The sequence below is a fragment of the Colias croceus genome, chromosome 12 (genome assembly GCF_905220415.1).
Source record: "Colias croceus chromosome 12, ilColCroc2.1".
Lineage (NCBI taxonomy): Eukaryota > Metazoa > Arthropoda > Insecta > Lepidoptera > Pieridae > Colias > Colias croceus.
In genome coordinates this window covers 7,492,221-7,520,106 of record NC_059548.1, presented here as the reverse complement: position 1 = coordinate 7,520,106, position 27,886 = coordinate 7,492,221, and the positions used below count along the sequence as shown (strand labels likewise).

Genomic DNA, 27,886 nt, shown 5'->3' with positions numbered 1-27,886 from the left:
TGATAGGGTCACACCACGGTCACACACTATAAGGTACTTCTACTATTTTTCAATCTTAGCTCCCTTCAAAGAATAATATTTTGGCCACTCCAGGTATAATTATAGGTACCTAGGTACTATGTAAGTATACATACTGTTTTAATTTTATCCTTTAACACAGGTGCAACCGCGGGCCTGTGGTCAGGGATCACGTTTACGGGGAAGGCGTTCTTGAAATAGGTCCAGCATTTTCTGTGATTATAGCGCGATCAAACAAACGAATAAAAAAATATTCAGGTTTATACTTAATATAGCAATAATAATATAGTGTAGATTTTGTCTTAATAATAATTATGAGATAAACTATATACGTACATTACAAAAATATCTATGTACTTACTTATCATGTCTAAACATACAATGGCTACAATCTTAATATTATTCAAATCTTGACTAATACATAAATGCACAAATACCACTGGAAACATTCAGTTTTATTTATTTTTTTAATTCATATCTAAGACACGAGTGTTTCATAAAAAATAAGCTACAATATGACTAGTAACATTTACTAAAGACTCGTATTTATTCTATTGGTGGATAGTTTTCGTTTGTTGTGATGTATTGTGTTGAAATTTTCTTAAACTTGTACCTGAAAAAGTTGAACAGCAAATGAAAATCAAAACTTTTATTTTTTAATAACGTACGGAATTTTTTAGATCCTGCAACAATTATGGAATATGAATCCTTTATATCATTTAAATGTTTTATATATATTTTTTAAACAATACAAGCCCTACGAAGGTACTAACTTTTCTAATGTATTTCCTTCAACCTAATAGCCGAATCATCATTAGAAATACGCGTATCTTCAGTTGGAACCGTGCTTGACATCCATCTGCCTGTGCTAGACTCTGCTGTACGAATACCACGCATTTTCTGCCATCTGTAAGGTAAAATAAATCGTAATTATTTCTATTTAGATCTACGGCACTTGTCTTTTTGGAGAAAATAATTTATTCATCAAATCGTAATTTGTGACGTCGTTTCTTGAAATCCATGATAAGGATATGGTCCGCAAGCCATGTCCATTTTGTCATGTTCATGTGTCATTTTGTCAATATTATTGTGTACCTACTCGTCTAGGCAGATAACTTGTTCAATGGTTAATAAAAGTGTATCATTAAAGTATGGTAACCGCTAGAAGCAGATTTTCTGAAAGCTTTTGGTAATCTTAGTAGAGGTATTTAGATTAGTTTTTTGAAACCAACTAGGTAGTGGAGAATTCGTTCGATTCAATTAGCTTTATATAAAAACTCTGTGAGCATGTACTTTTATGTCCTGAATTATGAGGATGACTGATGACTCGAGAATGTTAAAAGTAGGTATCGTGCCCTGAAAGTTCATTATTTGAAATATAACTAACCGTTAGATGGAGAAACTAAATATGAGCTAGGTACCATTTTGTATTAGGATCAAAAATAAAAAACTGTTTAAAATTTATCTTTCTATTAAGTAATGTAACAATAATCAGTCAAAATTATATTTTAACATAACACAGTACCTAACAGTTTTATATTCTTCTTATAAATAAAGTATTAATTATTATTAGAATTGAGCAATAATCAAAATTACAAAAGAGGCGCTAAAAATGGGCTGGCTCCTCAAAGACGAGAGAACAATCAATATGAACAAAATAATCATAAATAATAAAAATTTAAAAACTAAGTAACTACCTACTTAGGTAAATCACTATTTTTTTTACCTATTTATAAGAGATCAAATAAATTTTATCATAATGTATCCATATTTCATTTTTAAAAATCACATATCGTAACCCTGCTAATTCATAAAATACTCAGAGCCCACATCAAGAATTTAAACTAAAGTTCTCCTCTTGTGTTTTCCGAAAATTGTTCCACTGTTGTGCCATTCTGAAATAGTAAATTAAGAATCACTAGAAACAAATTTTTGCACGCTCAACTACGAGCAGAATGTTTAAGGATTTGTATTATCTGTATCTACAAGCATCTGTATTCTACATTCTGCAAATAAAGCAATTTGAATTTGAACTTGAATTTGAATTTGAATTTCAAATGTCCAATCACCAAATTACTAGTACATATGCAATACCTACGCTATACCACAGATATATAATACCTACTAGCAATACCGAATACGCTAATGCCTACTTAATATTAATATATAGGATCATGATCCTAGCCTGTAGGTACCTATTAAAATATTCGTCTTGTTCTAGATCCTGTTCACCTCGCGGTGAACCGATGAAATAGTGATTGCATTGTTGAAGCGACTTAATTTGACAAAAGTTTTTGAAGATTTGCTTCTTTCAATTACCTACTTATTTTTCAGAAATTGTTACTATCCCATATTAAAACACAGGCCGGCCCACTTTACTTATTTTCATCTACCGATATAAAAATAAAAATTATTGGATCTTCGTTTCAACTAGGTTTATTGCGGAGAATAAAGGGACAGCAGGAAAGCAGTAAATTTCGTGTTCTAAAAATCAAAGAACTGTAACTGTAATTATACGCAAAATTCTAATTAGGTACTTACGTTAAAGATTATACGATAGATGCAAACGAGGTACAACAATAAAATTATTCTAAAAGTTGTTTTGGAAATCGATAAAATCAAAATATAATCGTTAGATCGAAATAAAATCGTTAGATCTTGGATCTAAAAACGATAGATATGGGGCAAAATAAATCTTCAAAGGGTTGGTTATAACAAGGAAAATTTTATTAGCGATAAAATTTTATAGGTAGTTATGTACTTCCTTACTTATAATTATTATTGTTGTCATATCATTCATATTTTATTCATGTTGATAATATCTATAATATTTTCTATTTACTTACTTCTTAATTACCAAATTGCGTACTTTCTTCTTCCAAACGAATATGAAAAAGATATAAATTCCCAGAGCTATGTTGGAGAGATCAACCAGTATCCAGTACCAATTGGAGCCGCCCACAGCGAAGCTGATCACTTCTACAGACCAATTTACACCCATCACCACGAACAGTTTTAAGTACAAGCCAAATCTAAAACAAATAATATGATAATCACACTAATTATTCCATTGAATTTACAGCAACGAGCTTGAAGGCACAATTGATCACAATAGAAATTGTGAATGCTGATAGTACCTAGTAAATTATACATTTTTGTAATTTTCCTCTATATGTTGTGCACATTCTGCTCTTGGAAAAGTACCTACCCAAATTGCAAATAACTGGAAATATAAACAAGTTGCCCTATATTTTCAGGCAACAGTGGTTGGAATTTATTATAGAGCCTCCATAAATACTTTTAACAAGTACTTAACATTAAAAAACAACTCCGCGAGATCCGTTTATATAAATATATATACTAATATAGAAACTATATATAAATATACCACCTTTGTTTATCCTTTATCAGCTTGTCACTTCTAGCTGACTCCGCACCTTTCAGAATCGCAGTTTCTTGTCGGATAGAGCGGATTCTATACGCAGTGATTGCGAAGAACGCCACGTTACATACTACTAGCACAAACACGGGGGTGAAAAAATATACCAACTCGCTTATCCAATCTGGAAAAATCAAAGTAAACATTCATTCATAGATATTGAGAACCGCTAAATATCAAAAAATGTAAAATCATCGGTTAGTAAAGTAGTTTCTACATCTATGAGCCGATTAGAAACTCTATAAAAATTAAATCATAACAATATAACAAACAATCTTCTCAAAGTTTAATTGATACGTGCATCAGTTGTTGCACTCAATCGAGTACTTATTACTCATCTTGGTATACGAGATACGAGGTAAGTATCCGATGACAAATTTATTTTCTTGATGTGCATCACAGAGCAAGTACCTAATATAGTAATGTTATAATAATATTTATAACTCGTGTATCATGTACTTGGAATAGAACCAACACTAGAGTTAAAATTTACGTATTACCCACAACACAATCAAATAATTCATTGGTAGAGTACAATGTTAGAGATCTTTAAAAAGTATCGTTTCTCACAGAGTTTCTTTCGCGTATTCCCAGTAATAATTATTACAGTTGAGGATCCCGGTGCTCTACAAGTCTAAAGAGCACATTCCTAGTCGGTACCACGTTGGCAAACAGTTAATGTTAAGCAATGCTTTGGAAACTAAAAACCAAGTTCATAAAACACATAATTTGTCACTAACCAAATAGTAAACGAAACATAAAAGTCCTTTTATCTGGAACCATGTACATATTCAATATTGACCTAAATGATTCACTGTAAATACTCACTTTCGAACCAGCATTTTCTACTTCCAAAGCCTGGCGTAATTACGTTTGATGGAAGATTCTCACTAAACTGCATAGCGATGGTAATGATGGTCAAAATTATTGGAACACCCCACGCGTAGGCGCCATACATTGCAAAGCGTTTCTTCTCTCGCCTTTTATTTGAACTGCCCCTGTATCCACTGTAAAAACAATAAAGTGAATCAGAAAATATGTTCACACTCATAATACACGCATAAAAAATATGTTTGATATAGATAATAATTAAACAGTTATCCACTATCATAATCATACTAGGGTCTAGAACTCTAATAATACAGCATATAACTATTTCTATCATCGGAAAGCTTTAATCGTTTTTAAATAATTTCAAATATGTAAATGTAATCTAATAAAAGCTTCTCAACGATCAAATCAACATTTAACACAATTCGCCAAAGATGCATGCAAATAATAGTTATGGCGTGAGGTATATAGTTATAGTTCGTCAAATTCATGAGGTAGAGTACAGTACATAATAATTAATTACTTTTCTTTTATTATGTAATCATAAAGGTTGTTGCCTTATACCTTTGATTTATCTGTGAGGATGTCATTCCACCAATCCTTTGTAAGCAAAAAACAGAAATAAACAAATACATGTAGTTACATATCGTATATATATGTAATTAGTTCACTTACGAATTGTGCATAATAAATATTGTACATGCCAGTCTTTATGATTGTTGCACAGTTATTTACGACAGCGTACAAATGTAATCATGCTATATATTTGGCATGCTTAGGCATTTTCTTGTAAGAAGTATCATTCATAATATTCTAAAATTTCTAAAGTACTTTCAAAAAAATTAGTACGGTCTACACTTTTTAAATAAAAACGATAATTATCTCCCTAAATATTTAATCTATTCCCTTCATAACTAAAAAGTTATTGCTGAGGACAACAGATCATGCTGGGTACACTACAAATATTCTAAAGTACGGTATAGACCTACGAGTCAGGATGGAAGCCGAATGTCGTTGGTGTCACAGTTCTGCAATTCACATTACGCCTATGAATTTAATTAAATTTTAAACCCAGTCAAACAATAAAGCACACGTTCGATTAAACCAAAATAATACCTACTGATTATTATAATCATTGATTTACTCTTCTCTTTCTTCTTTAAATCGCAAAAAATAATTCATACAGTTTAATTGATGTTAAGCAATATATGTAACAGGTTCTTACCGAAAAGTTCTCCATATATCAAAACACATAATGTTGAGCCAGAAGAAACTTGACTGAAATGCATAGTACACGATGAAGGCTGAAAAAAAATGATTTATAATTAAAACATTTATAGACTGCCTATTTTATAAACAAATCAAGGCTATCTCAGCAAAAAATAAACCTAGGTACGTTTATAAGTATTATGTAGGTATATTTATAGAGAATGAGAATTCACGATCAAATAGTATTATCCCGCTTCCCGCTTTTCAAAGAAATAGTAAAAGATAAATAAAACTAAAGGTTTGTTATCTTTCAACCTTTCGCTGTCGTACGTCGTATTCCGCAGAACACCCGACGTCAATCATCAGATTCTTTGAGATTCTTGACCTATATATTTTATTTATTTATTGAAACAACAATACAATTTTATTTATATTTAATAGTTCAATGACGAATCTAAATCAACTTTCTGGTAAACTAGCAATGCCCCGCGGTAAACCGCGTATAATATATTATATAGATTACTTTGAATATGTTACGTTATCTTTCTGAAACTATAGTGATGCTCAAAAATATGTAGGTATTGGCACGCTCTATCAGTATCGAGAGATCCAATCTAAGGATCTTATTCTATCTGCTTATAAAGTTATTTGAAGTTTGCGCTAGCTTTTAATATCACAGACTCTACATTTACTACAATAAAGTTCATAACTATCATGCTTATAGATAATAATTCGTCGTTGGCCTATACGTCTATTACAGACGGTTTATGGTGCTATGCCTGAGCAATGCTTTTGGTGTCCAAATAATCCAATGCGGGATCGACATACTTTTCCGCAGGTCGGACAGGGAAAGTTTGCTGGAGCAGGTTCAGTGTCGCCTTGGTGACGTTTCATCCTTTTGCTTGCGAGTACTCTGAACTACGCTTCGTCACAGAATCTGCAGCCCTCGGAAACAAGTTTGCGCCAGTCAGATCGATCATTAGCAAGCTTCTCCCAGGTTTTATAATCAATATTGAAAGAAGCCATGTCACGTTTTGCACAGTCCTTGAAGCGGAGCAGGGGTCTCCCGATGTCTCTCTTTGCATCGGCGACTGCACCCAGCATAACGCGTCTTGGAAATCGAGAAGACTCCATCCTGTACACATGCCCTAGCCAACGAAGGCGTCTCTGTTTGAGTAACGTAGTCAGGCTAGGTAGCTGTGCGATTTCAAGAACCTTCAGATAATAATTACGTGTGCAGCCATAGGTGGTAACAGAGGTGGGCCCGTAACCGGGCGTCCGCTGCCGGAGTCGTGGACGATTTCTAAGAGTACCCGCGGCCCCGGCTAACTGCGCGGCTCGACGGAACACAGTGGGGTTTTAGTCGGTAAGAATCCGACATAACCCTTGGCTCCTTCCCCGGGGGCCGTGGGTATCTTTGGAAGATTTCCCCACTATTAAAAAAAAAAAAAAAAAAAAAAAAAAAGGTAGCTGTGCGATTTCAAGAACCTTCAGATAATAATTACAATAGCAATAATATGAGCAAAGCAGATAAAATTACATGACTGGGAAAAGCTAAAGCTATAAAACATGGTAAAAACTAATGCTTTATCATCGTTATCATATAGGTATGGTAATTAATTAGAGAAGATTTCGTTACAAGCGCTCGTGTTACATTTGAAATTAAATTTAATTACTCGACAAATAAAATTGTTAACCATGATCAAATTTGAATTAGGGGACATAATATCATCATGGAAACACACCCAATTTTTTGGTTAATTAAATTAGGGTGATATCAGAGCTAATGACTCCAGGACAATACATTTGTTAACCTATTAAGTTAATGTCTTTGGGTAGGGCTTAAAATATTTAGCAAGCGATTATACATATTAATTTAGGCTACTAAATCTTATTCCTTTTGTTGATTTTAAATAGTTTCCGTGCTCTAAAATTGATATTTGTGTTACCAATATAGGTTGGTCTTGCTTTAGTTTGTTACCAATATGTTGGTTTAGCTAGGTATATATTTAAATTAAGTCCTTTACGAAATAAAACGAAGTCAAATTGTTAAAATATATTGTGATATACACTGCTATTAAACGAACTGCACCTACCAATAAACAATTTCAAAAAAAAAAATCTCCTAATCTGCCAGATAACTTTAACTGTTTTTATGTGCTCATCATAGGCGATACAATGGAATATTCAAATGTGACTATCCAAAAACGGATATAGAACGAGGTACACGTACGCAGTATCTATAGGAAGATATTTTTTAGTTTTTGCTTAGTTGATTTTAAAAGCAACATAATATTTTCTAGCATTGGAAGCTACATAATAATAATTGTCCGAGGAATGTCCATTGTCGTATCACGTATGTAATGTTAAATCTGATTTTTATTTCGACATAGCGTGCGCGGAACGAGGCTAGCGTGTTGAATACTTTCTACCAACAAATTAATAACTTTGTACCTATATCTACATTACTGTGACCCATATTTATTTAAAATTATTCCGTGTTATCCTCTTGTTGTATTTAAATCTTCTTGTATAAAATTTTTCGTGAGAGTTGTTGAATATTGGCGTATGGCGATGGTATACTTTAATTTGTACATGTATTTGACTGTTTTGACCACTGTTGGTTTATAAAAGAGCGTGTTTGCCGTCTGCCAAGTACACGTGTCAGAAGCGAAACTTCTTTGGCAAGATTCTAAGATACCAAAATCGTCGCCTTACTCCATGACGTGAAAGCATTGTCATTCAGCGAAATTGGAATTTTACTCTCAACGCGCCTAAAGAAGTTTCACTTCAAATAATTATAAGTTTACATTACTCTCATAATAAGATATAATCACCAATCACGTAGCATCCAGTCATAGCTACACCGATTTTGCCTGTATGCATTTTCAAATAGGCGAGGAATATATAGGCAACGATGAGACCCGCGCAGTAAGCCATCAGACACATGCCGTGCAGGTTTCGGAGCTCATGGATGAAGGCGTAGACAAAGAACGTCGCCAGTAGAAATGGTACCGACAGCATGAGACCTAAAAGAAACAATTAATTCTAAAATACTGCTGATAATAGAATATTTCCGTCGTGAACATTTTCTACTTAAAATCTAAGAACAAAAGTAGTTTAAAACAAATTACCTACTAATTTAGTTTTGAGAAAATGGAATATATTTTTTTTAAATAAAACAAAACAGGAAACAATGTTAACGTTGTCTCACTAATGTTAACGTTGAATAATTGTATATTTATTTATTGTTACTACTATTTTTAGAATAAGTATACAGTAAGTACTGCAATAGCGCGTAGCACATATTCGTAGCATTATTACGGAAGTTTTCTTTGACCTACAAATAACAAAATATTTAAAGTTATGCGGGGTCCAATTATTAGTAACAGTACGCGGTTAGTAGTTAAGTACGTAAATTAAATGCATGCATTACGAATTACAGGGAATAGTGATAAATAAATATAGGATTTTTCATTTTTCACCACCACCATCGTTCTTTTGCTTCCTAATATTTACTGAAATCCCAATTATTCTAGTCATAGGTAATTTTTTAAAACAAGTCAAGTTGCATTCAGCTGCCTGTTCAGTCCATATTCAAATCGGAATTGGTTATGTGCTCTTTTTAATAACCGTGAGAAATATTCCATAATAAATACAAGTTGACTTAACATAATTAAAAAACAAAAACCATTAAAAATACTAGTAACTTTTAATGTTACAGGTTACCTACAGAAACTTTATATACCTACAGATCGAATATTTTTTTTCAAAAGAGTAAAGCTTGACCTCTTTATAAAATTCAATATCTCAATGAATAACAAACTTTTTATTACTATGTAAGTGGGTATGTAAACAAAAGAATAAATTAGTTTATACAAGAATCAACATTTTTCACCATCACTGATCAAGGTAAGCTGTAGATAATTTCCGTCATAAATCAACTGCTCTACGGAATTTCATTTGCAACTATTACGTTTTATAATTATTTAAAAACAATTATAATATTGTATTTCTATTTTCTAAACAATTTAATATAAAGCATAATACTGGATGTAATTTACAAGAGTAACTTATAGGAGGATTTAATAACCGCGAAAATGAATATTTCAGTACCTAATGGGTTGACATTTTTAACTCGAATGAGTAAAAACATTATTTTTGAAAGACTTTAATAAGTATAAGACATCACATTAAATAAATCTTATAAATATTTATATTCATAGTTACGCATTTTGATTTACTTAAATAGTAGCTGCCTCCTAATATTATACTCTACTTCAATCTCTACATATAATAATGTATAGAAATGCTGATCAAAGAAAGTTATCCTTTCATCGTTCATTAGACCTTTTCAAGTTTCTATGAAAAGATTGCAAATTGAGCTTGTATTATTATTAGGTACAATCACTGAGAATACTTACGCATAATTTTATCCTTGTTACAAAAAAAGTTTTTCTATTTTATAACATTTTTTTATCTAATGATATCTATATGCACTTCGGAAAAAGAAAGTGACTGTGACATACGGAACGACAAACAGACAGACATGACGATTGACGAATCGAGGGTTCTGTTTTTTGCCATTTGCTACAGAACTCCAAAAAAGTAGAGCATATTATTACTTATTTATTATATTCGATAAATAGTGATGCTTTATAGACCGGGAGATATTGACACAAAATTTCGAGTCATTTGTAACAGGCAGGGCTCTAAACGCAATGACAAAAAGAAAAATGATGGTGTGAACGCTGGTACCGGTGGCTTAGTCACGTGGGCGTTAGACGAACTCGTCGGAAAAATAGCGAAAGTCAAACGATTTGTAACACAAAAATTTTGGAATTTACCGATAGCCCATGAAAACAAGTTCGGCTCTCGAAATTTCTATTTTAAGAGTCAAGAAGCGAAAATGCTTATTCATATATTATCATTTCTCAGTACAGTTTAAGTTAATTCGCGCAGAGTAATGAAAACAAATAAGTAAATAACCGGGATAAAATACATAATAAAATTCCATTACGTGATGAAGGTATGTAAGTAGGTATACGAATGTGGTGCGTACAAAGCTAATTTGAGTAGAACTCGTAATGTCGTCCAATAGGCGTTCACGTTAATGGCTCGTAAAGTTTATTGCTCGCGGTTTGTTGAATAACACAATATTTGTCCAGCACTTAACTACGCCAATATAAGTTACCAAAAATGCTGTATCACTAATTTGTGATTTAACATTCCGCCGCTGTTTCATAAGTCTTTCGAAAAAGAAATTTGGTTGCAAATCTTATTTGAAATAATATTATCTAGATGCACTAAAATTATTTATATTAACTAGGTTAAGTTCATATTTTATTATTATATCCGCAGTGAATTCTATATATTCTTGCCAAATGTCATTAGTCCCAGTCGGTAATGTCTCGATTTTGTATTAATGAATAAACAAATGGGACGCACAAGGGACGCATGTGTAGTCTATTAAATTGTTTGCTTTCTTAATATAGAATTATAAACAGTCAATCATTTTATAATTTGAAACCGATAATTTATAGTTTGTGATGGTTCGAACCCAGGGCCTTGTTCACAGAGCACATCACTGCATATTGTAAAGTATGGGGATATAATCTGTCTAATTTACAAACGCTTTACTAAGATTTATTCTTTGTGTAGTAAATTTGATCAGTTGCCTGGGTTTCCTTATATTTGTTCAATATCCGATTGTAGATGTGCTTTAGTATTGCACATTAAATGTATTGCAAAATTGGAGAACAGAGTTCAGATTTATGCCATCAAAATAAAGTTGTATTCACTCAAACATCATATTATTATACTTAAGTATTTTATACCACATCAGCCCAATTATCAAGCCATCACATTAATAGGTGATAAAATAAATAAAACAGCCCATGAGCATTTACAGAGTTACGGCCTCATGAATAATTGTGTCTAAATTAATAAATAAACCATGAGTTTCCTAAAAATAAATAAGTAGGTAATTACATCTACCCTACATAAAATTAGGGATAAGCATTTATCTAGCATATTATTTCCACCCTAGATTCTAGAAAGAATACTAAAAATAACATTTTTTTGCACATCACTCAGAAATGAAACTATTCAACTAGGTAACTCACTGTATAAACCAAAGGAAACTTCGTAGTACAGTTTTAGCGAACCATATGAAAACATACATGCATAAAATATTTTTTTCGTACTAATACTAATAGTACTAATCTAAACCTTCCTACCCCCGATTTATTCTATGCTACCATTACCAATGCTCTAGGACCTTATGATCTTCGTGATAATTGAACAATGCGTAAAAATGATTATAACATTTACACTTACCAATTCCATAAGCTATATACAATACAGCACTGTCGTCTTCCACTTCATCGGGGTAACAGACTCCAGCCACCAGTCTCGGGGTCGGTGAGCTACCATCCTGCATCATTTCTACGCAGAACTTTGATTGTGAGTGCAATAATGGATTGTTCATTGATACTTCATAGAGCGTCCCGTTCTGGAACAAAAATATATATAATAGGTATCTAAGGTATGGTAAGACTATATATTTTACTACAGACTAGGCAATGAAAAATTTTGTTAGTCGATTTAAGAAACGCTACCTACCAGTTCATGCGATAAGCAATAATTCTTATTTAAATCTCTATAGTTTAAAAGTAACCAAGGTTTCCTATAATATAAGATGTTCTTTAGTCATTGAGCACTAACTAAACCCCTGGTGTTCATGAAGCCTATTTAATAAAATTACAACGCAACGTAGGTACGTACCTACGCACGGATAAAATATATAGAGCTATAAAGTTAATTTAAATTAGGTATCTTACATTCATAACTTCAATATAATATAAGTACTCAAGAAGCCTAGCTGAGAACATGTAATTTGCCATAGTACTTACAACTTTTTTGATTAGGTACTTTAGGGTATATTATATTAGGTAGGTATATGGCGTGGTTTATCTAGGTTTACATATTTTCTTTTAGTTTTAGTGGAAAAGCCTAATAAAAAAGTCTTTATTTAAATCACAAGTCGAATCAATCACGAATCAAAATTGATGTGCACATGAATTGTCATTCGACTTTGTGATTCGTGTGTGATTCGACTTTGCGACTTTTGCGAAAAATAATGACTTAATCATTATTTTTCCTTTTAAATTTAATTTCTTATAAGTAATGTTTATTAATTGGTGCACGGAAAGAAGAATAGTTCATAGTATCATAAAAATTAAAAACCTTAGTTTAGGAACAGCGTTCTTGTCGCATCGTAACCACTATCAACCCAATATAATATTGATATTATAATATGAATATAATATTATCGTTGACATTATGATTATTATGATCATATTCATCTAAGAATGGTAGGTAATCATTAATTGACTCCCATAATTAGTTTGCCAGTCGTGTGTATTGCATTAACAATAATCATTTAAAATGAATTGTTCATTGTGTATACAGTAGCCCAATACAAAGCAGAAGTTGATCTTTCTGCCCTAATAATATGGATATCTATGCGATAAATAAAATAAAATATTTCGTTATATTTCTTTGGGTTTCCTAAACAATAACTTCTAGAAATGACCAACATAAATTGACTGTATGACAGTAATTTATGTTGAACCTGTCAGGTTCCACTTAACCTGTTTATTAGCTTGAATAATTGCCATCATCTTAATTGAATTGCATATGCAAATACAGCTATGCAAATAATGTTGTTTTATCTTTTAATGAAACGTTGGTTCCTACATAATAAATGGCTGATTAGTGATTACGATAGGATGAAAGAAACCTGTAGAAATAGGTATATATCTATCTAAATCCTACTCTCTTCTCACATAGTGTCTAAACTTGAGGGATGTAATCTTAGGATGTAATAAATCTCTTATGCTCTGAAAACATAACAAAAATATGAATTGATGAAAATTGTATCATACGTACTAAATTATTTGAGATAACATACTACTTTTTATGAATTGTTTCCGACACATGGTAAACGTCAAGCAACAAGCAATATGTGGTTGCAATAACAAATCCTTCTATTAATAATAAACATGATTCCATACACTATTTAGAACTAATACTCATTTGTTGGTATTCCGTGTGAAAACTAAAATTTTAATCTAAAACACGTATACGCCGCGGCCGTGCGAAACAAAACGTTTTGTTAAAAACAAATATTCCTTGAAACGCTGTAGATATTTGTTGACACTGAGGTCAATATTTATAATACAAGTCAGGAATGTGTTCACAATTCACATTCGAAACCGACGAAATGTATCATGTATGAAGTGGTATAATTATTTGAAACAATATAGCTTTGTATGCGGTTGAAAGGTGATAATAGAAAAACAAATTGCGCTCCTCAATTTGTTTAGAGTAGAAAAATTATTGTGTTAAATTTGGAAAATGTTAATTATAGTAAACATATAACACGTAATTTATATTAAAAGAGAAGCTAGAAACTCGCCTTCTAGCTTCTTTTGTAGGAACTAGGAAGTAATCTTTTGAAGATCCGGACATGAAAATTCTTCCTGTAGTCCTCGGGTCCAACGGGAGAAGCAAAGCGATGCGACTAGTTATAAATATTATAATCACAGAGAAAACATTTAACAATCAATTGTAATACTCTATATTATTCTAAATGTAGGGTCATTGCGCCAGTTCGCGTCCACTTAGTGCAGTTGGAAAGTTTGAAGGAGAAAATAAAAATGTTCCAGAACAAATTTCAACGCAAAATTTATGTAACGTGTTCATTACATAGTCTATTTTAAGATTTACTTTCAATTGTCTTGGAAATATCATGTGGTTTTTATTTATCTAGACAAATAGCAGAATTAGGCGTTTTACCCAGTTCGCGTCCAAAAATTCCAGTTTGCGTCCACCTGTGGACCAGTTCGCGTCCACCAGCTTAGAAAAGGAATTAAGAGTGTATTGGGTGATTTTTTATCAGATAAATGCAAATAAAAATTAGATTTTACTAAATTATTTATTTACGAATATAATTATTTAATAAAAACCGGTCAAATGTGAGTGGGACTCGCACACCGAGAGTTCCGTATTAATCTGTTTTTTTTTCATATGTTTTAACTGCAAATGATTATTTTTTCAATGTTTCCCTTATTTTTGCTTTATGACGTTGCTTCGTACCAAACTTCAAGTGTCTGTGTTCACGTAAAGTACCCTGTAGGTTTTGATTCCATTGCGAATGTCGAAATTTGCGAAAATATGCAGCATAAACGGCTGTATCTTTTGATTACTTTGGCTTATAAGTTTGATTTTTTCACTGCTTCAAGGGACCGTAGACTTGAGTATTCAATATAAATTTCAGCTTTATACCTCCTCGCGTTACTGAGAAAAAGGGTCTTGACAGAAAGACAGACCGGCAGACGGACATACAGACGGACGGATATCAAAGTGATCCTACAAGGATTCCGGTTTTTCCTTTTGAGGTTCGGAACCCTAAAATCAACATTCACTGTAAGGAAACTGGAAAAACTTATTTATCTTCTCATTATTATTAGAACTAAAAATTAACAAAAAACAAAGTTACGTTATGTAAATCAGTTCTATTAAGATTATTTATTACCTACCTACCATATTTTTTATAGTTTCTAATTTTTTTTTTGTTTATACTATTATTTTCTTTACCACTTGTTTACCACAGATTTATTGACTCTCATTCTCAAAGATACTAGTCTCATTCTTAGAATACCCATTTTAAAATGAAAAAATAGCACAAAAATTTGCTAATTTGAATGAAAATTTAAATTATCAACTTGTAGTCTTAGTCAAAAATTTACAATGTATTTTAAATACATATTTTAACAAACAATGCATTGCAACGTAATGAAAAACAACGTGGACGCAATATGTTCTATTGTTATGCACTATAGGTATAGTTTGCGCACCACCGTGGACGCAAAATGGAAGATCTACATATTCGGTGTAGTAATTCGCGTCCACCTTATTTTAGCTATTAATTGTAAAAGATATAAGCTGATTTATAATCCATATTATTCCATGTTTTGTTAGCAAAGTAAAGACACAGTTACATATTCAAAAATTCACATTTAACAATAAGATACTTACCGTCGAACGCGACGCTGCGCACTATTTTTTTCTCAAAATCCCGTGCGTTTTAGCTCTTTCGTTTAATAGCCAAAATTAAATATTTTTTTTAAATAGGATAGGCGGTGCGCAGGCTTTTTTTGAATATGTGTGCATGTCTCTTATACATTGAGGTATTATCGGAAATTTTTCTTAGTCCAATTTTACTTAAAGTATACTTATTTTCGTGAATTTTCTAAAAGATATCCGCAAAATGGACGCGAATAGGCAGGTGGACGCGAACAGGCGCAATGACCCTATGTTAGTAGTGTTATTTTTTGAAAAAAAAAACATAAGACGTAAGATAGACGTGACTTTCTAGGTGATAATATTTACAAGAAAATATTTTTATTGTTTTTTTTTTATACTTGCAACCGAATTTGGGTTTCTAGTGGTAAGCGATCACCATCGTGAACATTCGCAGAAGTTGGGTTTTTGACGTGACAACGTCTTATAATTCGATAGAGCCGGCTGCACGCACGAAAAAACATGACTCATGCGGCGTTACCTCGCTCTGAAGCGTTCCATGTAAGGCTTGAAGTGCAAGCGAGAGCGCGAAACGAGCGACAAAGAAGCACAATCGAACGTTGTCACGTTCAACTATCGTCAGTATACCGACTTTACAGACAACCAATTTTTTTTTAAGTTGGGAAATCTTGCATAGATACCCACGGCCTCCGGGGTGCAGAAGTAGGGCCTCTACAAATGCATTGATAAGGAAAGGATTGACTACACTACAGAAATAAAGTAATGAACTGGTTGAGAAAAAGGAAACGCCTCAGGTACAGGTATATAACACAACGACATATAACAATTAATTTATAAGCTTTGTTTTTCCTAAATAACAAGGAATGCACATAAAGTTTGCTCACACTTAAAAACTTCCTTAAGTTCTGTTTTTAGATCCTTCCTTTCAAAACACCACTTAAAACAATATATTTTTAAGCGTCTCAAATGTAAATATTATTGTGGAATGAAATGACGTGATGAACGATTTGTTCCAATAATCGCATCTTATCTTGAATTTTGTTTGTTAGAAAGATGCATTGGTAGGTAATATTTTTTTGCTTTATGTATGAAAAAGTTTATAGACACTTCCGATTATTACTGAATGATTGAGTCACATTATAAGAATAGATATTAGTTACCTATTCGGTCGTTTCAATTAATGTTATAGTTCAAACTCAAACTAGAGACCTTTAGAAGAGCTTTTGAATCGTCAAAAGCTCAAATAGATTTTTTAAGTACCCCATTATTTGCCACTGTTGAAAATTATATGTATAAATGTTGAGTGGTCATACGATTCGGCGAAAAACACGGATTCGAATCCTTTATTTTTATATTCTTTAACATTTTTCAGTCAATTAAGTGTAGGTACTTAACAATAAAGATAAGACGATAGAGACATAGTCAGTCACCATAGGTACCTAATAGAGAATAATTCAGGCAATGTACATTTTTATAAAAATTATTATTAAGTATTTTTCGATACAAAGATCACATATCTGAAAAGAACAAACCTCCTGAATATATATTTCTTCTTCCATGAAATTGGAGGGCACAAGATATTTCTCACAGGATATTTTGTGCATGTAGAAGAAACGTTCAAGGGCAGATATATTTGTTGGCTGAGTTCCTTTAAACACAGGTGGGTTGAAGGGATTTATTTCTGGTATGTTCATATCAGTACAGGATCGGTTAAGAAAGGCTTGACCTGGATCACAACACCTCCACAAGCACAATCGTCCAATACATGGACACCCAAATGTTGTCGTGTTTCCATCTTCCACGAAGTCGTACCATTTACCTTTGGGGTATTCGATGCCATTGAAAATTATTGAATCATTTTCATACTTAACTCCCTCACTTATATCCAAACTCTCATCCTTAGAACAAAGTCGGTCACATTTGACAGTACACACTATCAGCAAGAATAGCACGACGCACTTCATTTCGCAGAATTATAAAATCACTATTTCACCTTAAACTAAACTGTACACTAGTATTTAACTCATTAAAAAAGTGCATTATTTTGACAATTTGTATCTGAATTAGCTGGGACTTATAATTAACATGAAATAAATCCGTATAAGGAGAGTTTATCGTGTGTAAAATGTTTATCATAGCACTCGTGAGGTAATACGATGTATCATTTTATATGTGATAAGAGATAAGACTAGGTAGGTCGCGGTCGCGATTGCTTCTTACGGACGCGACGTCGGGCTCGAATCGTACGTCCTTTCAGACTGCCGGCTGAAACTTCATTCCTTTACGTAGTTTGATGTAAAAGCGAAGTGAGGCAATGCTAATACCTTCATCATCAGTTGCGGGAAGCTCAGAATGTTACTCTGTAGTTTGTAATAGGTATGGTATGTCGATGCCATAAATTACCTCGGGTTTTCTCTACGCATTATTCTTGTATAGGTGTGGTAAAAGGTGTAAGGTGTTGCTTGCATAATGCTACGATATATCAGTAAAAGACCTACATTTTTAAATTAGTAAAATTCTATTTGATTTGTGACAATGTATGGCAATTTTTTATTTATATCTTCTGAACAACTGAAACTTCTAGATTTTTCGTCGGCTATGTACATATTTTATTTATACCTACTGCTTAAATTATTGACCTTTACATAATATTATCTCCCCTTCTACGAGTTACTTAGAAACGAGCTGCGTGATACCTAGGTAACCGAAGTAACGCTACCTACCTGAGTAAAGGGATTTTTTCAGATAAATAATGAGAATGATTAAATTTACATTTCGTCACGCCTGTAGGATTAAAAACATGCAGGGAGAAATTCAGAAAATCTCATTTAGATTTTTTTTTGTATTTGGACATTTTTTTTATTACTTTGATTTTAAATTTTAATGAACTTTATTTTAATAATTCAATTATTTTTTCTTCTTATAAATTACAAATAAAAAAAGCTAGGTAGGGACATGACTTATGGATTTGACCTATATAGACCGGGAGATATTGACACAAAATTTCGAGTCATTTGTAACAGGATGGCGGTTCTACAGGGGTCATAGTACGCAATGACAAAAAGAAAAACGATGGTGTGAACGCTGGTACCAGCGGCTTAGTCGCGTGGGCGTTAGTCGTACTCTTCGGAAAAATAGCGAAAGTCAAACGATTTGTTAGTTCGAACACAAAAATTTTAGAATTTACCGATAGCCCTTAAAAAAGAAGTAGGCGGAAGTGTCATGCCATACTTTTCCGGTGTGACTTACAGCCCGCCATACCGACGCGAATGTGTTGATTTAAAAAAAACAATTTAACCATTTGTACCAGGCTAACTTTTGCACAGGTAACTATCGTCGTGCAGCCATTTACGAAAATCGCCATGCCATACTTTTCGGACGATTCCAAATGGTCGCCATACCGCCGAAAATCTGCAAAAATTTTTTTTTTCGCCAAACTTTTTGTACCAGTATTGCATTTGGATTTTTGGAGAGTATTTGATAAAATGTGACCATTATTATATTTGCCATACTTCTAGTAGGGGGAAAAAGTGCTGCTATAATTGAAAAATAAATTTATTATTAATTTATATAAGTGAAGATTTCTAGCGCCTAGATCTTTGAAATTTTGTATTTATATTTGTTGAACCTCAAACTTATAGGAAAGATTAGTGCTTATAGGAAAGATTACAAATCGTTCAAAATATGTACCAATAGAATCATACAATAAAAAAAAATCTTATACACATTCGCCACCTCCCACAGGTATGGCATTATCACACTTCTATTTATAATCATTCAGGAGTTGTTTAAAAAGAAAATTAGGGTGGTACAAATGGTTCGGCGAGAAAAAAAATTGCAGATTTTCGGCGGTATGGCGCGGGCGTCCATTTGGAATCGTCCGAAAAGTATGGCATGGCGATTTTCGTAAATGGCTGCACGACGATGGTTAAAAGTTAGCCTGGTACATACAAATGGTTGAATTGTTTTTTTTAAATCAACACATTCGCGTCGGTATGGCGGGCTTTAAGTCACACCGGAAAAGTATGGCATGACACTACCGCCTACTTCTTTTTTATGGGCTATCGGTAAATTCTAAAACTTTTGTGTTTCAAATCGTTTGACTTTCGCTATTTTTCCGAAGAGTACGTCTAACGCCCACGCGACTAAGCCGCCGGTACCAGCGTTCACACCATCGTTTTTCTTTTTGTCATTGCGTACTAAGACCCCTGTAGAACCGCCATCCTGTTACAAATGACTCGAAATTTTTGTGTCAATTTCTCCCGGTCTAATAGTTACTTAATAAAAAAATGTGCAAATCATTTTCTTATGATTTTAATTTTTATTCAGCTGAACAGTTTATATGATCTTCTTCCCAACATTTATGCGAAAATAACACGATTTTATTTAAGTAGGTATTCTAAAGAAAATCTATGAAGAAAATAATAATTGATGTGTATTCGGAGAAAGAATGCTAGTAATGAGACTAAATAAATATTTTACGACATTTTTCACACACGGAACGATTTGATCCCATACTAACCTTTTCGCTGTTTTCGCTTTTGATAAGGAAACCAAATGGCAGTTAAACATGGGTACCTACATATATGATTTAAATGCCTATACTCATAAGCTACTAGTTATTATTCTGTGACTCATAAACACAGACTAATAATAATATACTACGTATACAACTCATAAATAGATAATTAACAGTTAACACTCAGACACAGAGCAAACATCGATGTTCGTCACACAAATATTTGCCCTGGGTGGGAATCGAACCCACGACCTCTGGCGACTCAAATTCTTCGAAGGCGGAGTTGACTATCAACTAAGCCAACCGGCCAGCCAATATTTTAAGAATACCATCTGTAGGTAAAGTATTGCACTATCGTATTCTTATCACCAACGTATTTTATTTAGCCGCTGTAATTAAAGTACTTATCAATAGATGGCGTTGGATTAAAAATGAGTACAAAATTAAGTAATATTTATATAGATACCAGATAATATTTTCTATTTACGTGTTTTGATAACGAAAATTAACTTTTTTCAGTTCTAATAATAATTATACACCTTATTAATAATTACGTTATAATCTAGACAAATGTGCATATTAACTATTGTGTACTAACAGATATTATATACGAGTGATAACATATTACGCAATATGCTACTAACTAGTACAAATAATTATTATTAGTAAAACTTTGTAATATAATAATAAACTCTTCTGCATCTAAAATTGTTTATATTCGATCATGTTTTTAATTTGTCAATTCAACAATAGATGGCGCAAATATACATTTATAGCTTTGATCGGGGCTTCCCCGAATGTTAAAAGAACATAAAGGAATAAACTCTCTATTGACAAAATAATCAATGATACTCAACTGGGATACCAGAATTTTAGTATTTGCCAAAATATAGGCAAACCGTGGAAAACAAAATACAATAAAGTTAAGTACCTAGACTAAATTACGTACTACGTATCTTGCAATGACTTATTATACTAGTAGACGCGGCATACGCCAACATCATTGCACTAAAAAACAGCGTAATTAATACATACCTACTTACTAACGCATTATCACCAATACAGTTGTTCTCTCTTTCACTCTCACGCACGAGACATAATACATGTCTCACTCATGTACTTCGTAATAACAACTGCCGATTAAAATACAAAAAGAACGTCCAGCCACGACGCTGAATGGTGCGTGACTAAGTGAAACTCGGGCACTTACCTGAGTTTTTTCTTGCCAAAATAGAGAGCGGGTAACGTATATAGCTCTTTTATATATCATAGGTATCTTGTAAATATTTTTTACTATTATTTTAACATAAAATATAAACACACGCAATAAATTACCCATTTATGCACTCTTGGACCTTGAAATACTTACATTGAATTGTAACATCGACCCTGTCTAGATTTTGCAGATATTTAGATGTTTATGAAAAAGAAACAAGTACTTACCTACCTACATTACATTAATCCATACTAATATTATAAATACGAAAGTAACTCTGTCTGTCTGTCTGTTACTCAATCACGCCTAAACTACTGAACCAATTTTCGTGAAATTTGGTAAGGAGATATTTTGATACCCGATAAAGGACACAGGCTACTTTTTATCCGGGGAAAGTGACGCAATCCGGTTTTTCTTTGACTGCGGGCGGAAACCTAGTAATTTATAAGTATTTAGAAAATAGGGTTAGGTACCTTTTACAAACACTCCAATTGGATTATTTTTAAAGATGATACATTGCAGGCAAAAATTTCGCATCTGGTAACACTTGTACAGTGACTGTTCAAGTATGAGTGCATGCGAGATAATGATTCGTTATCCAATATAACTGTGTATCGTGCATAGCCAGGCACTAGGCAGCCAGCTGCCGCCTGCCAACAGAATCAAATTCTTCAGTAAGAGTCGTGCACCCGTCGGTGTTGTGTCTCGAGGGACCTTCTTCCAAGGATTAACAACGTTTAAAGGTAATTACATCTTGATAATATAATATTGTATCTAATTTTGAGTACGAATATTATAGGTACATACGTTTGTTAATTAATTATTGACTTTATTCATTAAAATTTAATTTTAGAATAAATTTAATGTTATTTGCGAAGACGCCAGGCGTGTGTATTGCTATTCATTGTTCTTACTAAAATAATAATAACATAAAATAAATCACGCCTATTATTAAATTTTCCTTTATTATTATTCATTTTGAATAGTTGTCTAATAAGCCGTCTTGGGTAGACTTTTGTGTATAGGTAGGTAGTTACCTATATTTGTACCTATAGTCCTTTCCACCTAAGATGATTTCTGTGACACATCGGTTTTTGACACGTGTAGAGATGTCTGTACTGAAATCATATCAATTGTTTCCGATAATCGATAATATTTTATATGGAAATGAAATCGATTTGAATAATGTACCATTATTAGTTTTTTCGGCATTTCGCCATCAATTAACTAAGGAAACTTAGCAAACAACAGCAACAAAAAGTCAACAATAACAATTAGTAACAATAGCAGTATACCACGTAAAGTATCAATATAAAAATGCAACTTGTATACAAGGCTGACGCACTCGTACAGACGATTGACTCGATTGACAAACGATCACAAGATGGGCGCCGATTATATGATTTTCCAACTCTATGATTTTTCAACGATCCATTTCATGTACACGAGTTGCGTAGGTATTATATTTTTGTGTTATTTTATTTTATTTTTCATTATATTAAACTAAACAATACTGTTTTTGATTTATAAGCTTAAGATGTTTCATTTTTATATTTTTGGTAATAATGCCGCCATAAAATAAAAATATTATGCACTAAAATTATTTTGGCGTTTTAAACATAAAATATGTAATTCGGAACACGATGAAGTGTCACAGGAATCATCATAGCTGAAAAGGACTATAGGTATTATTATTTATGAATTATTAGGTAAGTATACAAAATATTATATGTTATGTAAATTTTCAGTTCTTAAATTTTTGGTTGTAAAAACGAACGCTTCAAAGTTCAAACAAAAAAAAAAACATTCAAATGCATTCTGCCGTATAAGTTAAAATACTTTCTTTTGTTTATATTAAAAGGATTATGAAAAAAAAAAAGTTTATTTTTGCTTTGAAATTTTGAATAATTAGATACTTATTATATTATACCTACTTAAATTAATTATCTATATAAGTATTTATTTAAAATTATATATGTATGTTTATCAGCCATCTGGTTTCCATAACACAAGCGAAAGCTTAGTATGGGATCAGATCGTGCCGTGTGTGAAAATTGTCCTGAAATAATTATATATTTATAATATTGTTTTGTTCCAGAAATGGGGCTTCTTGCGGCAATAGCTGTGAACGTTGTCGGTGGCGTGGCTATATACGCCACAGGTGGTCTGGCGACCGCTTGGGTAGCGCCCATGTTGGGCTTCGGCAGCGTTGGCATAGGGGCCGGTACGGTCGCTGCAGGCGCTCAGTCGTATTATGGCAATTTGGTGGCTGGAAGCATTATATCCAAGCTGACTGCGGCCGCCATGGTTGCACCTACTCCTTAGGTAATATGTTTAATTTGTGGTATTACTGACCTTCGGATTTACTCGAAGTGAAACAATATTATATTTTCTGTTTTGTTGTGTATAATGAAACAAGTTTATTAAATCTGTCAAGTTGGTATAATCTAAGAGCCCACGACGGCCAGACTTTCCTTTCTTTAGGAAAGTTGAAAGTTTCTCTGTATATATGTCTCCGATACAGATTAGAACGACTAGCGATTATCAAGTCTGGGTTGTGGTTACTTTGGCAGGAAACACGTAGTAAAGGTGTATAAAATTGTTAATTTTTAAATGTGTCTGGTAAGATGTAAGAACCATAAAAACTGTCCGGCTCTTGAGGTAACATCTTTTTATACGTCCCCAAGTAACATATTATATAAAATTTAGCTTTTAAAGTATAATGAAAGTTAGGTACAATTTTATACACCTTTACTACGTGTTTCCTGCCAAAGTAACCACAACTCAGACTTGATAATCGCTATCTGTATCGGAGACATATACAGAGAAATTTTCAGCTTTCCTAAAGAAAGGAAAATCTGGCCGTCATGGGCTCTTGATCTAGTAGTTTAGTATATCTGAAAATTCTCCAATACCCATATTTTAATTATTTATCAGCTAAATTGGCCCAGCCGTTCTCGAGATTTATCGAGACTAACGAACAGAGGTATAAGTAGGTACTTAATTGATTTTTTATAGATGGATTAGTTACATACAATTTATTTTTTATTTCAAAATTTAAATAGATACCTACCTACAAATTTTTAATCAATGTGCAATCATCAGGGATTACCAAGATTACACACTACTAACTCCTGTTGTTATATATCCTTTATGTTCGAATTAGACAAACAAATATTCTGTTTTAGTATTCTGATTTATTATAAACTTATGATTTTTGTTTAACACTATTGTTTTTGTTTTAGGTTGGCCATTTTGAACTTATATGTAGTCCTGTCCATATATTTTGAAATAAAATAAGCGATCCAGGCTCCACGTGTTTTATTTACTCCTATACGAAGGAATTAATGTACCTACCCCGAAATTCATATTATATGTATTGTGCAAGATAAAATGAAATAAATATTTTATAAAACAAAATACATAATCGCAGGTCATTTCGTTAACTACTCACCACCACCACATTTTTGTTCTAATTCTTTTAGGAAAAGAACTCTTAATATTAACTTTAGATAGCAAGTATTAACTCTGAATCTTAGTTAAAACTGCTTTCAACGATTTCCGAAAATTCATTTGCCACGCTATTAACGAGCGCGCTCGTTAATTGAAATAACTGACAAAATTACAGCACAGTAGGTATTACAATAGGTATTGTTATACTGTGATTACAGCCTGTACTTTTATTGTATCATTGTTATCCCTACTAATATTATAAATGCGAAAGTAACTCTGTCTGTCTGTCCGCTTTCCCGCTTAAACCTCTCAACTGATTTTGATGAAATTTGGCACAGACAAGCTTTAGACTCTGAGAAAGAACATAGGCTACCTTTTATTGCGAAATATGTACCACGGGCGAAGCCGGGGCGGACCGCTAGTAGATTATTGCCCGGTTCCTATATTCAACGGATCGTCATAGTATCAAAGCTACTATCCGTTTTTCTAGAACTAACTACGAGTCGTTATTACCGTTCCACAATTTTATTTCTTGACGTGCTATCGACGGACATCCGTTGGTCATAAAAATACCGAGCCCTCTTCACTCACAGATGTGCGTTTCGTTATAAGCCAAATTGAAATTAAAATAACACAAAATTCAGGACAAAATAAGTTAAATATACAGCCGAATTATAAACTTTAAGAATAAAGTTTCTTATTAATAAAGAACTAATACTAAAGAACTATATATTTGTAGACATCTGCGTGATAATTTTCCTTCTAAACAACCTAATGCGTTACACAGAAAGCAAAAACGGAACGTTTTTCTCGCGCACGCGTGCATTGCTTGTCAGTTGTCAAATTATTGTCATTCATTGTTGATTGATGATTCATTGTCAAGTTTTATAATTAAAGAATAACAATACAACGACCACTGTTTATATATTTATTAAAAATGGATATTACGCCGGTAAGTACGCCTTTATATTTCTTCTTTAAAATCGTCTGCCGCTTACTTTTTGCTTCGGACACTTTTAAAGTCAGACATATATTTCTGTTACAGAAATCGAAGAAGGCTATGAGTAAAGACGAGATTGCTCAATTATTATAACCAGTAAGGAGACTAATGCTTCTACGAATAAATTAAAGGATGAATGTTGGACTTCGTTGACCAACACATTTAATGCAAAAATTGGTCAAATACCTACCAGGAAAACTTTTTATTTTCAGCCAAAAAATTCAAACATAATAAGGATGATGGACAAATATTATGAAGAAATAATTGAAATACTGAACACACAATAATTGAAATACTGAACACACAATAACTAATTAATTTTTGTATATTATTAAGCAATATATCTAGACATACGGTAGAAAAAGAATTTGTTAGGTAGTGCTAAATGTAAATCTTATGTAAAAAATGTATTTAGTTCAGAGAGCCTATTACAGCGTTAAGGAATATAATATAGAAGATGATAATCGATGGAGGGATGTCGTGTAAGAATCACAGAACAGTTCTTTGGCATATATTATGTAGTTACATATTACTATGTAAAATTAAACTGTAATAAAGAAATAAAACTTATTCCATTTTATTATGTACTTTTATTTATTTTTTATTATTTACAATACAATGTTTAAAAAATTGATTTCTACATTGCAAACATAGACATACATATAAATATACTAGTGGTCCGCCCTGGCTTCGCCCTTGAAATACTGAACATACAATAACTAATTAATTTTTGTATATTATTAAGCAATATATCTAGACATACGGTAGAAAAAGAATTTGTTAGGTAGTGCTAAATGTAAATCTTATGTAAAAAATGTATTTAGTTCAGAGAGCCTATTACAGCGTTAAGGAATATAATATAGAAGATGATAATCGATGGAGGGATGTCGTGTAAGAATCACAGAACAGTTCTTTGGCATATATTATGTAGTTACATATTACTATGTAAAATTAAACATAGTTATAAAGAAGTAAAACTTTTATTCCATTTTATTATGTACTTTTATTTATTTTTTATTATTTACATTAAATACAATGTTTAAAAAATTGATTTCTACATTGCAAACATAGACACATATATATACTAGTGGTCCGCCCCGGCTTCGCCCTTGGTACATGTTTATGTTTTCTTTCCATAATAACCATCCTCGTACTTCAAGGAACATTATAAAAAAATAATTATCGAAATCGGTCCACCCGTTCACGCGTGATGCCGTGACCAAGGGAAATAGGTCTGCCACTGATATCGATATTGTGCCTAAAGCATAGAACCTCAGCGTCAACAGTAATTTATGTTATGGAGATACCCCATGATTCCTGAAATGACAACATAAATTAGGTATGTAATAAGGTTAGACGTGTTTGGTATAATATTAATGCCTCCATTTAACTAACCTGGCTCCTTTTATTCGTACGTCTGGATAAATTTCAAGAAGTAATTGTTCAACAGATTCTTTATCAAGTCGAAATCTCAATTGAAATTCGTGAGAATCCAGGGTCGCAAAAAAATCCACTCCTCTATAATATATACTCTTTCACGCCCACTATCTTCTTCCGAAATTCGATATAATATTAAACACTTCTCTATCACTATCTGAACTCCACATTTCGATATTGAAGCGGAAACAATGAAATAGTAAGAATTTAACCGCCCGAAATCGACGGGTAAACAAAATGCTATACGAATAGTAACTTTGACAGCATAATGACATTAAAAATATTTATAGGAACGCGATAAACTGTCTTCTCCATACAATATGCTTACCGTTCGTTAATAGTAACCCTCCCATCCGTCAGTAGGAAGCCGTCGGTAAGTTGCTTGACGAGACGTTTTTTATAGGAACGATTTTCGCTTACGCTTGGTTAATTATACTACTATTCGTAACTAAAACGGATCGTTTTTCAAATATAGGAACCGGGCATATAATGTATACCATATTGGTTATCGATGAAATGTCTGTTTCAAAATTGATAAATCAAATGAAGGAAAAACTACAATATCTTTATAATTGACTAAAAAAATACAAAGAAATACCTTCGGTTATCTATTTTAAACTGACTTGAATAAAAGAATTTTCTCAATTTAACTAT

At 32.6% G+C, this 27,886-nt stretch overlaps 1 protein-coding gene across 1 annotated transcript; it reads right to left on the bottom strand.

Annotated features, from left to right (window-relative positions):
• Positions 1-452: 452 nt before the first annotated feature.
• LOC123696342 (G-protein coupled receptor Mth2-like) lies at positions 453-17,838 on the bottom strand. Its single transcript, XM_045642460.1, has 9 exons — positions 17,140-17,838; positions 11,837-12,011; positions 8,335-8,526; positions 5,514-5,592; positions 4,286-4,464; positions 3,410-3,581; positions 2,865-3,050; positions 792-925; positions 453-631 (listed from the first exon to the last, which is right to left on the bottom strand). The coding sequence occupies exons 1-8, from the start codon at positions 17,569-17,571 to the stop codon at positions 796-798; spliced, it is 1,545 nt and encodes a 514-aa protein (XP_045498416.1). The 5' UTR covers positions 17,572-17,838; the 3' UTR covers positions 453-631; positions 792-795.
• Positions 17,839-27,886: the final 10,048 nt, after the last annotated feature.

Excerpts from the sequence above, each read along its gene's own strand:
- LOC123696342 (XM_045642460.1), bottom strand. The coding sequence starts at position 17,571 with ATGAAGTGCGTCGTGCTATTCTTGCTGATAGTGTGTACTGTCAAATGT. Across the intron at positions 12,012-17,139 it reads AAGAAATATATATTCAGGAG|AACGGGACGCTCTATGAAGT; the intron begins GTTTGTTCTTTT and ends TTTTTGTTCCAG. Across the intron at positions 5,593-8,334 it reads GACTGGATGCTACGTGATTG|CCTTCATCGTGTACTATGCA; the intron begins GTGATTATATCT and ends ATTTTTTTTCAG.